The following is a 15,363-nucleotide window of genomic DNA, read 5'->3' as shown; positions in this document are numbered from 1 at the left end:
GGCTCAGAGGCTCACTGTCTGCTCAGACAGTGGAAGGTTAAGGACGGCTTCCTGGATGAGGTGCCATTTGAACTGGGCCTTGAGTAAAGGCAGCCAGGTGGACAGGGGCAGCGTGGCAATTCCAGCACTGCCTCCCCAGTGGACTGTGAGCCTGGGGAACAGGAGCCACATCATGTTTGCCTGGCATCCCTAGACCCAGCCCCAAGAAGGCCTCTAAGAAGAGGCGATCAGATGGGTGAGTGGGTACCCAGGTAAGCACTTTGCCTGGCTCTGCAGGTACCAGCAGAATGTGTCACCTCAGGAGGACATGCATGTGTCTTGGGGTTGGGAGTCCAGGTTACAGTCTCAGCTCTGCCGGGATCCCCGTGACCCTGGTGAGGAGCTGGGAAAGTATTATTTCTTGAGGGTGTGCCATGTGCTGAACACCATGCTGACCTCTTACGTATATGACCCCACTCATCTGCACAGCAGCCCTACAAAGCAGGAATCGTGATACTCATGTGTTGGTGAGATAAGGGGCAGTTTTCGAGGTCACACAGCTCAAGCTGTCCAGAGAGATTCAGACCAGCTCTGCCCACCTGGCTCCTCTTCCCTGGTTAGCCTTGTGGGAGAGGCGTTACCATAAGGTCAGGGACTGTAGGCTTAATCTTTTCCAGCACTCCCCTGGAGCCCTGAGCAGTGGCCCTCCCTCCCTGGGACAGGGGTCCTCACCCAGCTTCAAGTCCTTCTCTCTCTCCTCAGAAGTGGTGGCCCAACATGTTCACAGTGGTGCTTTGATGCTGCTCAGATGTCCTTTCCTGGATCCTCTAGACCCCCATGCTGTGCCTGAGGGGGTACTTGCTTCTCCCAGTGGTGGGTGGAGTCCTCAAGGGAGCTGTGTGACCTTCGGCAAGTTGCTGAAACTGTCTGTGCCTTTCTTTCTTCATTTACAATACAAGGATAATGAATTGCCCACCTCATAGGGTTTTGATGAGGAGTAAGTGAGTTCATGAAAAGTGCCAGCGCAGGAAGCACTCCCCAAGTCAGCTCTGTTGCTGTTACGATTGTCACATTTTTGTGTCTCTAGTCACAGCCCAGAACCTGGTGCAGAGCAGCTGAGTGTAGTTCTATGGACGGGTGGAGGGCGGGTGGTAGGTGGAGCCCCACCTTTCCGGCCTTCCCCACCCCCACCCCATCAGCTGTCCTGTCTGCTCTCTCCAGCTTTCTCTTCATCATAGACACGTGGTCTCAATAGTCACAGTAGATGCAGGGCCAGGGAACAGATGGGAGAAGTGCTTATGAAGATGACTAGGCAGGAGTTGAAGACTGATTGGGTGCTGGAGGTGGCAGGGGAGAGGGAGAGGAAGGAGATGGGGATGATGCCTGGTTTGGGGCTGGGACAAAGTGGGGCTGATGGTACTAACCTTGCAATAGTGGGTACTAGAGGAGGACAATTCCAAGAAGGAAAGGAACCATTTCTTGGTTGTAAACTCATGCAACCAGGGTTCCCTGAGCACACACTCTATCCCAGAGCTTGTGTCAGTAACTGGTGCCCAAGGAGAAAGGCTCAGTTTGTGTCTTCACAGAAGCTCCAGGGGGATAGGATACAGGAGGCAGTGCATAAGCACGTCGGGGCAATAAGGTTTCTGTGTTCAGGGTCCCCAGGGGTGCAGAGAAGGGGGCAGTCAGCCTAGGTGAGGCCTGGGGACTCTCAAACATGGCTCAGGGGGCTGACTTTTGGCTGGAGCTGTGCGTGGTGAGATGGGGCTAGAGTGGAGGTGAGAGGCCTGGCAGAAGAGCATCCCTGCCCACACAGAAGGGACAAAACAGCCTGGGTCATTCCATGAATGATGGGAAGCTTGGTTAGAAGCTTGTTGGTGGTAAGAATACAGACTAGAGGGTGGATAGGTGTGAATGAGGCCCCAGAGGCAAATGGGCCCTGAGGGTACTCCTTGCGCCGAGGAGTAATTCTCTTTATTCCCTCAGCTCCTCCAGATGGAGCAGGTACGGCGGATCCCTGAGGAGTACTCTCTGGGGCGGATGGCAGAAGGCCTGAGCCACCGGGACCCCATCATGAAGGTGCTGTCCATCCGAGGCCTGGTCATCCTGGCTCAAAGGACTGAAAAGGTGAGTGGAAGGCAGGGGAGAGCCCACGCAGCCAAGGCCCCGACAAGAGGAAGGATGGAGCTTGGCCATTCGCAACTCTCCAATGCTGGTGACTGGAATCAGAGCTCATTTCTTTCTCTGTCTTAATTATCCCATCTGTAAAATGGATATCCCTTAATAATTCCCTATATGCTTTATTTTTTGAAAAGTACTTCCCGAATTCAGATTTTTCTCAATGACCCTAAGAGCAGTATGTTTAGGAGGGGCTGGGGATAGCAGTAATTATTCCTAATTTAGAGATTAGGAAGCTGAGTCACAGGTTGTTGTTTCATTAGCCTTTTAAAAAGAGCTGTGTTTTTCTCTACTAAGCACTGTCGTTACAGCTTATGATTTAGAGGGACAAAGGGACAGGACATAGACTCCGAAAACTAACAACACAGGGTATCATCTATAGATAGTGCCAAGAAGTGGGGAGACAGCAAAAGCCCTCAGGGTTGCAGGCTAGGAAGGAGTCAGTGAGGCCAGAGAGGGCTTTGGAGACAAAGAAGTTTGAGTGAGGGCGTACCAGGCAGGCGGGATAACATAAGCAAAAGCCTGGAGGTAGGACTTGCTTGACCAAGTTCATCTCTGTGACTCAGAGGCTGGGCCCCTCACCTGTTAGATCAGATAGGAGCCCCCATCCCAAATACTCCTTCTCTGCAGGCTGCCAAGGTGCAGGCCCTCCTGCCCTCCATGGTGAAGGGTCTGAAGAGTGTGGATGGGCTGCTGGTGGTGGAGGCAGTCCACAACCTCAAGACCATTTTCAAGGGGCAGGATCGGAAGCTGATGGACAACTCAGTCTATGTGGAGATACTGCAGATTCTGCTGCCACACTTCAGTGATGTAAGGAATTCCGTGAGGGTGGAAGGATGGGGGTGTAACACCTGGAGGGCAGTTCTTTACTACTCTGGGGGTCGTAATAGCTCCCACGGCCCGTTGGGACCTGAGCAGGGCTGAGTCAGCCCAGGGGAAGGGGCGCTCGTCCCAACTGGTCCAAATTCTTTGTAATTGGTTTGCACAGAGAAAGTTCCTTCTCTAATTGGTTCTCATAGAGGGAGGTCTTTTTGTGTGCTCCTTACCCCAGAGACTTGCCTGTCTGTGATTGGTCCATCTAGAGGAGTCACAATTTTTTTCCTTTTAACTTTTTTTTTTTTTGTAATAGGAGTATAGCCAATTAACAATGTTGTGATAGCTTCAGGTGGACCACAAAGGGACTCAGTCATACACACACATGTATCTGTTCTCCTTCAAACTCCCCTCCCATCCAGGCTGCCGCATAACATTGAGCAGAGTTCTCTTAGCTATACAGTAGGTCCTTGTTGGTTATCCCTTTTAAATACAGCAGTATGTACCTGCCAATCCCAAACTCCCTAACTCTCCCTTCCCCCATTCTTCCCCTAAGTGGGGGGTCACAATTCTTTGATTGGTCTCCGCAAAGGGGAGCATTTTTCTACTTGGCACAAAGGCACCTTTTAGGACAGTGGGGTCCCTGCTGGGAAGAGTGGGCAGAGCTCCTGACCCAGGCTCTGTTGAGGGGGAAGCCAGCCCCAGATCACCCCCATCAGGTGGCCTTCAGTGTTCTTCGTCTCTGTGGGTCTTGTGCTCGGAGGGGCCCTCAGAATGAGTGGGAAGAAGGCCATGAGCCTCTACGTGGGGCACAGAGGTGCAGGCAGACTCCCGGAGGATGGAGCTCGCCTGAGCCTCTGGATCTGCCCCAGTCACGAGAGGACGTGCGCACCTCCTGCATCAACCTGTACGGCAAGGTAGTTCAGAAGCTGCGGTCGCCCCGCACCCCGGCTGTGGAGGAGCAGCTGATCAGCACCTTGGTGCCCCTGCTGCTGACCATGCAAGAGGGCAATGCCAAGGTGAGCCAGGTGAGTGTGCATAGCCCTGAGTCCTGAGGGTGCAGCCCGCTTTACAGAACCCAGCCTGGAATCACAGACAATCCTAGGCACACACACACAGACAATCACAGGCAACCAAGTCTGGCCAAGCCTGTTTTCAAAAGGTACTCATGCCAGTATTTCTTTTCAAAACACCCAACTTTCCTTGTATGTTTCAAATATTGATAGGAATTGTTTTCCCAAAATCCAGTTTCATACTTTTTTTTTTTTTCCGGAGCATAGTTCAACTCTTCTGGAATTGCATAGCTCTGGTATTCTCTTCCTATTGGCCCCCAGAAATGTGTGAAGACCCTGTTCCGCTGTTCTTGCTTCATGGCTTGGGAATTGCCAAAAAAAGCTTACAGCCGGAAGCCCTGGGACAACCAGCAGCAGACGGTGGCCAAAATTTGCAAGTACCTCGTGAGTGCTTCTAAGACTACAGTGGGTTCTTATGAGCGTGTTGGAGGTGGCCAGTTCTTTCCTTGTCTCTTCCTCCTTTTTACACGAGCATCCTTACTGACAATTCCATTACCATCTACAAGCTGTTGGCTCCTGGAAGTTCATCTTTGCCTTGACTTCTCTCCCCACTTCTGGTGTTCCTTCTCCAAGGCTTACTGGACATCTCTCCCAATGACTGTGTGTGTGCTATGCTAAGTCGCTTCAGTCCTGTCCTACTCTTTGCAACCCCATGGATGGTAGCCCACCTGGCTCCTCTGTCCATGGAATTCTCCAGGCACGAATATTGGAGTGGGTTGCTATTCCCTTCTCCAGGGCATCTTCCCAACCCCAGGGATCAAACTCATGTCTCTTATGTCTCCTGCTTTGCAATGCAGGTTCCTTACCACTAGGGCCACCTGGGAAGCCCTCCCCTGCCCACAATGACTACACACAACTAAACTCAGCATATCTCTTCTGAATTAAGGCCTTCCCAACGTCAGTTCTCTCTCCTTCTAAATCTCCGAAGCTGAAACCTAAAACCATCCAAGGCTTCTTGATCCCCCTCACCTTCACTTTGATCAATCTTAAATATCCTAAATACCTCTGAATCTGTTTTTTCCTCCCCTTCCCATTATTATTCCCTTAGTTCAGGTCATAAATGTTTCTCAGATGGGTCCAGCCATCCAGTGAGTCCCCCAGTCTTGAATCTCAGCCCCTCCAATCCATTCCCCACTCAGGCTACCAGAATGATCTGGTTAAAACCCGAGTCTGTCTATATCATATCCCTGCCTGAGGGACTCTACCGGCTCCCTCTTCTACAACAGTAATTTCCAGCATGTATTCGCTGTGATGGCAGTCCTACAAGAAATGCCCCACAGGAGAGAAAAGATCCAAGACAAGTAAGTTTGGGAAAAACTGTATCATTATCTTCCTCTCGGAGATTTGCAGTGTCACCAGCACCTTACAACTCTGAAATGCTCTGTGCTGAGGAAATTTCCTGGTTGATTCATGGTTTCCCCAAATTATTAAGCCACAGAACCCCCTGTCCAGGTAACACCTGAGAACATTCTGCGGTAGGAGAGAGCCCTACACACAGTGACACGCTACACTGCATGATGCAGCCGGGTTCCTTCACGTACCTTTTCGGACGCTTTGCCATCTAGGCCCATCTACCTTTCCTGTAGTCACCGGCTGTGTTCCCCGGGATGCAGGCTCTGAGGTTAGCATGCAGGAGGTTTATTAGGGAGCACCCTGGGGCCAGCTGCTGTGGAAGGGAGGGCAGGGAGTGGAAGTGGCAGAGGGGTCAAGCTGCAGTGTGGTTTCAGGGAAGGTCTCAGCCAGCATGATGCGGAGATTCTTCACACGGGGGCTGGCGGTCAGGTCTCCACACCGACTGAGTGGTCTGTCAGTTTCTGGTTCTGCCCCTTGAAGAAGGTCTTGAGGCTGTGGTTTGCCTTGTCATCAGTTGCCAGCTGGCCTGGGAAGGGACGTGACCGGGCCAGCAGTTCTCTTCCACCAAGGCAATCTGTACTTGGGGGAATAAATCCTTCACACCCTAAGGGAGGTCTGGGTGGGGCATGCAGCATCCTCATTCCCCCACCAACCTAACAAATAAACAAAATAACACATTGTTATTTTGCAGTAATAATCATTATCAATAGTGCTCAAAGCCTCTGCAGTCCAGTGCTTAATATTGTTACCTCCTTTTACAGAGGGAAAAAGAGGCCTGGAGGAAGTGTTTGGCCAGTGCTGCTAATTCAAATACTAACCATGACCAGTGACTGGGAAGATAAGTGATGTAGGGGTGGTAGGGCCATGGCAACCTGGAGGGGCCAGGCTCTTTGAAAGCACGAATGGAGAGCTCCAGCCACCATGCAGCCAACTCTCACCAGGGCCTTCAGTTTCACAAGAAAAGCTAGATTTTTATAAGACTTTAATTAACAATCAATTTAGTTAAAACACAGGCCTCTACCCTGCCAGCCATTTGTGGCCTGTGGGCTGCCAGCTTGTGACCTCTGTATTAGACCCTCTAGATTCTCAGTCTCTTCTTTGCTCTCCAAGCATCAACAGTTCTGCTCATATGAAGGTCAACCTCTAGCCTTAGCTTTAGGGAGGGGTCAGTAACCTAGTCATTTATACATTTATCCATCCAATACTTTCTGGGCACCTATACCATGCAAAGCTCCATCCAGGGTGCTGAGGACTCTGAGCTGAGTGAGAAGGTCCCTTCTTTTGGGGGAACTAGAGATCCAGTGGGGGAGACAGGTATAAGTCATTATAAGTCCAGTGTCATAGGTGCCATGACAAAGGCTGTGCAACATGCTGCAGGGATGTCTTCAGGGAGGAGACGGTTTCTGAGCTGAGCCTCAAAGAATGAGAGGGGACTCATCAGGAAGGAAAGAAGGAAAGGGACTCCAATAAGGAGCAATGGCTTGTGTCCAGCACGGACTTGGGCAGAGTTGTGCCTCGACCTGGGATTGGAGCATGCATAGTGTGCATGGAGGCAGTGGTAGAGAAAGACCTAAGGCTGAGAAAGAACATGATCATGAACACTTTGCACATTAAGCCCAGGAGTTTACTCCCTGACATTGTTATTGCTTGTTGTTCAGTCGCTCAGTTGTGCCTGACTCTTTGCGACCCCATGGACTGCAGCATGCCAGGCTTCCCTGTCCTTCACTATCTCCTGGAGTCTGCTCAAACTCATGTCCATATAGTCGATGATGCCATCCAACCATCTCTTCTTCTGTCATCCGTTTCTCCTCCTGCCCTCAATCTTTCCCAATATCGGGGTCTTTTTCAATGAGCTGGCTCTTTGCATCAGGTGGCCAAAGTATTGGAGCTTCAGCTTCAGCATCAGTCCTTCAAATTAATGTTCAGGGTTGATTTCCTTTAGGGCTGACTGGTTGGATTTCCTTGCTGTCCAAGGGACTCTCAAGGGTCTTCTCCAGCACCACAGTTACTCCCTGACATGCAGATTGTCAATAGGAGAGTGATCAGACCAGACCTCCCTTTATCTCCCTCAACAGTCTCTTAGCAGATTGCCTGCCCCCTGGTTTCTACTTGATCAAACCCAACTGAACACCGCCGTCAGACTATTTTGCCTAAAACATTACTTTGTCATTGCCCTATTAAGAATGGATGCTGGCTTCTTATTTTTTAATGCATAAGGAAGCCCTATTTCTGTCTGTATTTGAAGGACTTTTAAGACCCTCCTAAGTCTGTAGTTTATTCCCACTGCTTTGTAACTTGAATCCTTCACCCTAGTTAGACCCGTCTCCTTAGTCATGTCCCTCACATGCCATATCCATTCTCAGCTCTGGCTGGACTTGCATTTTAGAACTTGCCTTCTGGCCTGGAGCAGGTGGGTGGATTAGAAAAGGAGACACCCAAGGCAGGAAGATCATTAACATGATTGTTGCAGTCAGCTAAGAGAACATGAAGTCTGGCTTCTGGAAGAGTCCAGAATGGGTAGCAGAGTTATGTAGGAGGCAAAGGGCCAGGGCTCAGCTGCCTGACTGGGTCCTGGTTCCTGGCTTTGGGAGGGGTAGATGGGAGGTTATTCCCTCTGAGGGCCCAGCATTCTCTGGTTTCTCTTTGTCCCAGGTGGACACCCATCGAGACAGCGCCTTCACGTTCCTCAGTCAGGGCTTGGAGTATGCCAAGAGTCCTCGGGCCTCCCTCCGGAAGTCATCAGTCATGTTCATAGGTAACCTGCCCTGGCAGACCTAGTTCTGCTGCTTCCTCCCCTTGGAAGGAAACAGTGGCCCTTCTGGCCCAGGGTGGATGCCTCCCTTTGTATGCAAGGCTTGGCCAGCACACAGCTTTGATATAAATTAGCAAGGTCTCCCTTCTTCTGAGATCACTGCTTGGGAAGTGGACCAAGGTCATAACCTTGGCATCTGTAGGCAGTAGAATCGCTGCTTCACCTACCCCACCTCCCGCCCCCAATACAGCAAGGTCCAGGCACAGCAGGAGCCTGCCCTGCAGCAGGAAGCACCAGTCTGCACAGGGGGAAGCGAACTAGGATCTCAGCTTCATAATCCCCTTTCTGTGTGATGCCAACTGAGCCTCCTCTGTAAGATCTATAAGGCGATTGGCGAGATAGGGATCAACTCCTGCTTTGTGGCCTGGATGAGAATTTTTTAAAATGTGAAGACTGGCAGATAAAGGTTCTCCCCCAGTGACAGTCACCTTCCTCCTTCTTCCCACAACCCCAACCTCTGTCTTTCTGGGGAAAAAACCAAGTAGGTTCCCTTCACTCAGAATCCTCCACAGGACACTTCTGTTAGTATGCTGTCTCCTCTCAGCCACTCCCCTTCCCTCCCCCAAACAGCCACATATCCTTCAAGGGTCTGCAGGAGACTCTACTGCAGAGAGGCTTGGAGAGGCCCCCACCTTGTTCCTTTGCCCAATTCATGTGCAATTTTTCATTCGTCCTGTCATCCATGCCTGTATCCATTGGCTTCTGCCTCACACACTGATTGAGCCTCTGCTCTGTGTCAGGCACTGCACTTAGTCTAGAGAAACAAAGAAATTTTCAGGAGGTGATGCCGATGGTCAGGACTGGGGATATGTGGGGGCAGCTGTTAACATGGTCAGTTCTGGGACAGATAAGCAATGCCCAGGCTGGAGGGGGCATCCTTTGGGCTGTGGGGACATGCTCAGGGGGAGCTCCTCAAACAGAGTAATGTATTTCCTAAATTCTGGCTTCTCTAAATCTTGTTCCAAACTACTCACTTCCAAGAATGTTGGTGTTTTGATTCCTAACCTCTTGCGGGTTACAGATCTTTTGTGAGACCCTATAGAAATTTAGGAACACTTGCCCTAGAAATATGCACATATACATGCCCTTGAGCAAGTGTCTCAAAGGCCCTCAGACTATCTTTCCCGCTCTCCCATCCCTAGCAGATCTAAGCTGAAGAAACCCCACGTCTGGCAGGAGATGTTCATGAATCACAAGTAAAACACATCACAGTGTGTACACAGGTGGAGACAGAGACTCTGGGAGCCTAAAGAGGCATTTATAACTAGCTTGGGGCAAGGTAGGGAAAAATTTCCTAGAGGAGCAGCCACGTTAAATTGAATATTCAAGGACAAATAGGAATTAGTAAGGTACAAAGTATGGGAGGGGCCTTCTGAGAGGTAGGGCACATTCAAGGATCTGCAGGTACTTCAGGAGCCACTGCAGCAGGGGAGGGCTGAGCTATGTTGCCGAGGAACTGAGTTTCAGCCTCTCCAGGGACCCCACCAACCACCTGAGAGGAAGGTATGCAAGGCACTTGGTACCCTCCTGTTACTGCTCCTTGGAGAGGGGGCACCGAGGCAGCACCTCCCTGAGTCTTGGATGAGAACACTACAGACCAGCCTGGGGAAGGGATCTCCTAGGACCACCTCTCAGAGTCAGCTTCGGCCCTGCTCCTGTCTCTGTCCTGTTGCCCTCTCTGCCCACTGGATCTTCCACCCATCCCAGGACCCCTCTCAAGAAATCTGACCCAGGGTCAAGACGAAGTTCTCTGTGTCCTCGTTTGTGGGACCAGGAGAGCTTTTCCGAGGAGGTCTGGTCTGAGGGGGGCGGTCAGAATCAGGAGATGGACCCACTCACATCTTGGATTATGCTCAAGGGTCCCTGGTCCCCTGTATGGAGAGCAGCATGACAGAAGATCGTATGAATGAAGTTAAAGCTGGTGAGTCCTGTCCTGCACTGGCGAGATTTGCAGAGCCAGTGTGGGAATGAGTAGGCTCGAAGCAGGGAATGGGAGAGGGGAGGGTTACACATGACCCAATGCCAGGGGCTTCAGCTCAGTCCAGCTGTGCTAGCACTGACCCAGGTGAGTACATATTAGCTACTGTGGAGTCGCTAAGACATAGAACACACAGTCCACCTGCTAGGGGAGCTTATAATCCAGGAAACCAGACTCAGAAAACAAGATCAAAAACCATTTAGTGCAGAGCAAGTAGTTCACACTCTTAAGGGGGCATGTTAATTTCATAACTGGGAAAGCTGATGGGAGCATGAAGGAAGGCTTGGGCAGTCCAAGAAGACTTTCTGGAGAAGGCAGGTTTTGATCCAAGCTTTGAAAGACACGCACAATTTGAAGAGCTGGGAGATGAGGGGATGCTGAGCAGATTACCCAAGCTAAGATATGAAGTGAGAAGGATGAGGTGTGAGACTCAGGTGGGGACCTAGACTTAACAAGTGACCTCTCTCCTCCCCATAACTCAGCTCTGGAAAACTTGAGACACGACCCAGAAGCATCGGTGTGCATCTGTGCTGCCCAGGCCCAGGACAACATCCTGGCCAGCTGCTGGCGAAACTCCTGGCCACTGCCGCACGGGGACTCATGGGTGTGTGACCCGGCCACCACGCACCGCTGGAGCCCTAGCTGTGAGAACTTGCCCACTTCCCACCAGCGGCGCTCCTGGATCATGCAGGTGCTGGGCTCCTGGAAGATATCTTTGAAGCAGTGATGTTCCTGAGCCCCCAGCCCTCCTTGGAGGTGGCCATGGCCCCAGCCACACTCACTATAAATGCCACATAGCTTGCCTCTCCCCATGGAGTTTTTCCTGTGAGATGAGCAAGTTCTTTATTATTGATTCAGTCAACATTCATAGATGCCCGTAGGCTGTCTTATAAATGGGGAAGCTGAGGCCCAGAGAGGTGGAATGGCTTGTTTAAGGTCACACAGTAAGTTTGCCAGATGTCTCAGCTTCCCCTCCCTTACAGGGAGAGAATAAGAACAAAAGGAGATGATGATTTGGTTAGGCTTTGGAGAAGGAAAAGAAGAGACCCCCCATCCCCACCCCATGATATGCATATCCCAGAATCCTGATCTCTGAGCCCCACCCTCGAGTCTTTGCCCAGAGATTGGCCACCACTCATTCGGGCAACATTTACTGAACACCTAACCTGGACCAGGCCTGCTCTGAGTGCCAGAGATACAGACATGAATGAGACCCAGCCCCAGGCCCCGGGCATTTGATAGTCTGATGCAGTGGTTCTCAACTGGCGGTGATTTGGACAGGTCTGAAGATATTCTTGGTTGTTTCCACTTGGGGAGGGGGCTGTTATCATCAGTGGGTAGAGGCCAAGGATGCTGCTAAACATTCCACAGTGCACACGACAGTCCCACAGCAAAGACACACTCATCCTAAATTGTCAAAAGTGCTGAGGCTGATAAACTTTGGCCTCATGGAAGTATTAGAGATGTAAAACACCAACAGCCCAGCAGGTCAATGCTGTGCTGAACAGTGGTGTGGGGACTGTGAAGTCCAGAGGCTAACTGCAGGTGGGAGATCAGGGAAGGATTCCCAGAAAAGAGACACCCCCTCCAGTGGGTTTGGAAAGATGCCTACACATCAGGCATGTATGGAGAAGAGCAGGGCACATGAGACCAAGAATCAATGGCAGATCTGAAGGTGCTCTGGAGCTCAGAGTGGGAGGGGAGAGGAGGACAAGGGCTGGGTTAGTATGGCCTTGGAACCTGTGTTAAGGAGACGACTTCAGAGAGCCTGGGAAGGTGTGGTGGGAAGGGGCGAGGCAAAGGGGGAGATGCAGGAGGATGTCTGCTTTAGAGAGCTTCCTCCTTTGCACACACAGGCGCTGCTGTGGGGATGGCAGTAGCCGTTCTGGACAGGAACCTATCACTCCACAGTCACATTAAGTTTATGCATGCCCATGACTCAGCACTTCCACCGTGGGCACACATCTCAGGGAATCTTCCCACAGGTCCATAAGGCGAGATGTATGGGGAAGTCTCTCTTAGTGTTATTTGTGATGCCTGGGACAGGAGGCAGCCTGGGGTTCCACCCTGAGGGGATGGATGGGCACTGTGGAGTCCCATGCAGCAGTTCGAAGCAGTAAGGGTACATGTAGCACCATGGATAGGACCTAAAACCTAGTGCTAAGGGGGAAAAAAAAACAACATATAAAATGCATGTACAAAAGAAGTTACATTTGCAAAGGACACTTACAAACTGAAAAATGCACATTAAAACACATTAGAGTGATAGGAGGAGGAAAGGAGGAAGGCTCAGAGGAATAAATGAAAAAAAGGAGAGGAAGAAAGCTCATGCAGGAGTGGAGGGGAGGTGCTGGGTGGGGGATGGAAAAGAACACGGACAAGGACGTCTGGCCGGGGGCTTCGAGGTCTGGCAGGGGCCTGGGCTACAATGCAGGATGGACAGTATGACTGGACCTGTGGGAGATTGGGGAAGAATTTTCAGAATCTGGTGGTTGACAGCAAGGACAGAGAGACCTCAGGATGGTGCCCAGATTTCAGGGCAGATGACCAGGCCAATGATGTCCCCCACTGAGTGGTCCTCAGGACCAGGAGCAGGTTTGGGGAGGGATGAGCTCATTCTGGACATGGTGAACTTGAGGCGCTTGTCTGCCATGATAGTGGAGATATCTCCTAGGTACTGGCTGCACACCATGGAGCTCAGCAGAGGGATCCAAGATGTAAACAGATTTGGGATATTCATCTGTGCACAGGTGTGAGCTAAGATTCCCTGGGTGCGTGTGCAGAGCAGGAAGAGACATAAGTCTGTAAGATGACCACACAATCATCTTCCAACAAATGTAGGCCAAGGCCATCAGGATCCTGGGCCTGAGATAGAATAAGAAATGTGTGTGGTCCTTTTGCGTAACCTTGTCCATTGCCAAGAATGTTCATGAGCATTGCCCCGTTTGAATCTCATGGTAGCCATACGGAGTCATGGGAAAGACAGGCTGGCTTTATTATCCATGTGCTACAGATGAGGACAGGGCTCAAAGATGGGTGGTTCTTGTCTAATGTCACGCCAGGAAGCAATTAGAAGTGTGGATCCCAAAGGCCTCCCAACTCCCATGCCTGAGCCCTTTCCACCCAGAGACACTGCTACTTTCACTAGACACAGCCCAGGTCTGGGTGGCCTTGACAAAGAAGAGCTGCCATGTTTTAGGTCTGGGTGGTTTCGAAACACAGAGATGCCTGGCAGGCTCAGTTATTGGCAACGGCCCCCAAACAGCCTCGAGTTGGAAGGGTCAAAGAGCACTTCCCTTCTCTGAACCTTCCCTATCATCACCTGCAAAACTAGTTCTTATGGGATTTCATAGGAATCACACTTTTAAAATGGAAGCAAAATGACTTTGCAGGCTCTGTATTCAAGAAGAGAAGAAATGAAGAGGAGAATAATACAGGAATCATTAGGGACTAGGCTGGAGGAGGAAGTGTGGAAAAGGAGATTTAGATTTGGAAGAAGAGAGCATACGGATCAGGTGTTCCCCTGGGCACAGGTGACACAGAAGGTAAATGACACAGTCCTGGCCCTGAAGGGCTCATGGCCCCTCCAAGTGTCATCCTGAGCCCTGCTGTCTGTCTCATTCGTCAAATAACGAGCAAGCCTGCTAGCTCTGCTTCTGGGCTTCAGATCTCTCTTCTCCCCTGGCTTCTCACCAGCATCCTCCTCGTCAATTTCTTAACCCAGCATCTCCTATCAATCCTTCACCTGGCAACCCAGGCCTTCCTAGGACAAATTTTCCCTTATGTCTGTCAGTATCTCACCGTCCTCTGCAGCAACCTTTCACCCTTTGATCTATGACCCCCACCTACTTTACCGACCTTCCTTTTAACTCAGCATGCAGGCTGTTACCCACCCCCATGTCTCTGCACGTGGACTTCCATTGCCTAAAATGCCCAACTTCCCTCCAGCCCCTATCCATCTGCAGAGACCTTCCCCATCTCTGCTCTGAGATCTGCATCACTTCCTCAATGAACCCTCCTCGAACCCCCCAAGGAACAGCCATTCCTCTGTTCCTCCACTGAGCCGGCTTGTGACTAGACTGGGTTTAGACTGGTCTGCTGTGTGCCTATCTTTCCTTCTAGACCAGGCTGTGAGCTCCTGAGTCTGTGGCATCCAATGCAGGGCCCAGCAGCCATTTGCTGGGAACCCAGTGGTTGCAGGAAGGCACACCTAGCCCAGAGGCCTTGTTGCCATCTCAGCTGTGGGGGGTAGGGGTTTGTGCATGTGTCCTAAGTCACTTCAGTCATCGTGTCCGACTCTTTCTGAGCCCATGGACTGTAGCCTGCTAGGCTCCTCTGTCCATGGGATTCTCCAGGCAAAGATACTGGAGTGGGTTGCCCTTTCCTCCTCCAGGGGATCATCCTGACCCAGGGATCAAACCTGCATCTTTTGGCAGGCGGGTTCTTTACTACTAGCCCACCACAATTCAGACTATTTCTGAATCCCAATCAGAAATAGTCTGATCACATCATTCTTTTCCTCAAAGCTCTCCAAAGGGTCCCATTGCACTGTGAGGAAAACCCAAACCCTCAGAATCACAGCTCATTATCTTTCCCACCTACCTGCTACTCACTGTCTTTTCTGCACCTTGCACCTTTAGCCCTCTCTGTTCCCTTCTTGGAGAAGGCTCTTCCCCAGACACCCCCCGGGCCACTTCCAAGCTTCTTCCTTTGCTTGAATGCCTGCCCAACCTGTTTAAAACTTTTCTCTCACAGTCCTTGCTACCACATGACGAACTCCCGTATCTTACTTGTTGTCTGGCTCTCCCCTCTGCTTACTGCTTCCCTGGTGGCTCAGATAGTACAGAATCTGTCTGCAATGCAGTAGACCCAGGTTCAATCCCTGGGTCGGGAAGATCCCCTGGGGGAGGAAATGGCTACCCACTCCAGTATTACTGCCCGGAGAATTCCATGGATAGAGGAGCTTGGCAGGCCTAGTCCATGGGGTCCACAAAGCGTCGGACCACCACTGCGGGACTAACACTTTCACTTTCTCTCCTCTACCTTATCAACTCCTAGAGGGCAGGGATTTTACTTGCTTTGCCCAGCACTGTATACCCAGCGACTACAACAGGACTGGCACAAGAAAGGAGCTTAGAAAACGTGCTGACTGGTTAAATAAACCAGTGAATTAAGTG

The 15,363-nt window shown here is 51.0% G+C and overlaps 1 protein-coding gene across 7 annotated transcripts in view; it reads left to right on the top strand.

Moving 5' to 3' along the window:
* MROH7 (maestro heat like repeat family member 7) overlaps nt 1–12,461 on the top strand; it is a 55,101-nt gene extending 42,640 nt beyond the window's left edge. For 2 of the 7 annotated variants that reach the window (XM_070786474.1, XM_070786476.1), the window contains exons 18-24: nt 1,966–2,106; nt 2,788–2,967; nt 3,843–3,998; nt 4,305–4,427; nt 8,049–8,151; nt 10,067–10,129; nt 10,669–12,458. In XM_070786474.1, the coding sequence (XP_070642575.1) occupies nt 1,966–2,106; nt 2,788–2,967; nt 3,843–3,998; nt 4,305–4,427; nt 8,049–8,151; nt 10,067–10,129; nt 10,669–10,913 (1,011 nt within the window). In that variant the 3' untranslated portion in view covers nt 10,914–12,458. Of the gene's footprint in view, nt 1–1,965; nt 2,107–2,787; nt 2,968–3,842; nt 3,999–4,304; nt 4,428–8,048; nt 8,152–10,066; nt 10,130–10,668 lie in introns of all 7 variants that reach the window. The other 5 variants (XM_070786478.1, XM_070786481.1, XM_070786477.1 and 2 more) reach the window with 5 other exon arrangements.
* Nucleotides 12,462–15,363: the final 2,902 nt, after the last annotated feature.

This window comes from Bos indicus, chromosome 3 (assembly GCF_029378745.1).
Source record: "Bos indicus isolate NIAB-ARS_2022 breed Sahiwal x Tharparkar chromosome 3, NIAB-ARS_B.indTharparkar_mat_pri_1.0, whole genome shotgun sequence".
Lineage (NCBI taxonomy): Eukaryota > Metazoa > Chordata > Mammalia > Artiodactyla > Bovidae > Bos > Bos indicus.
This window is presented reverse-complemented; position numbering and strand designations above follow the sequence as displayed.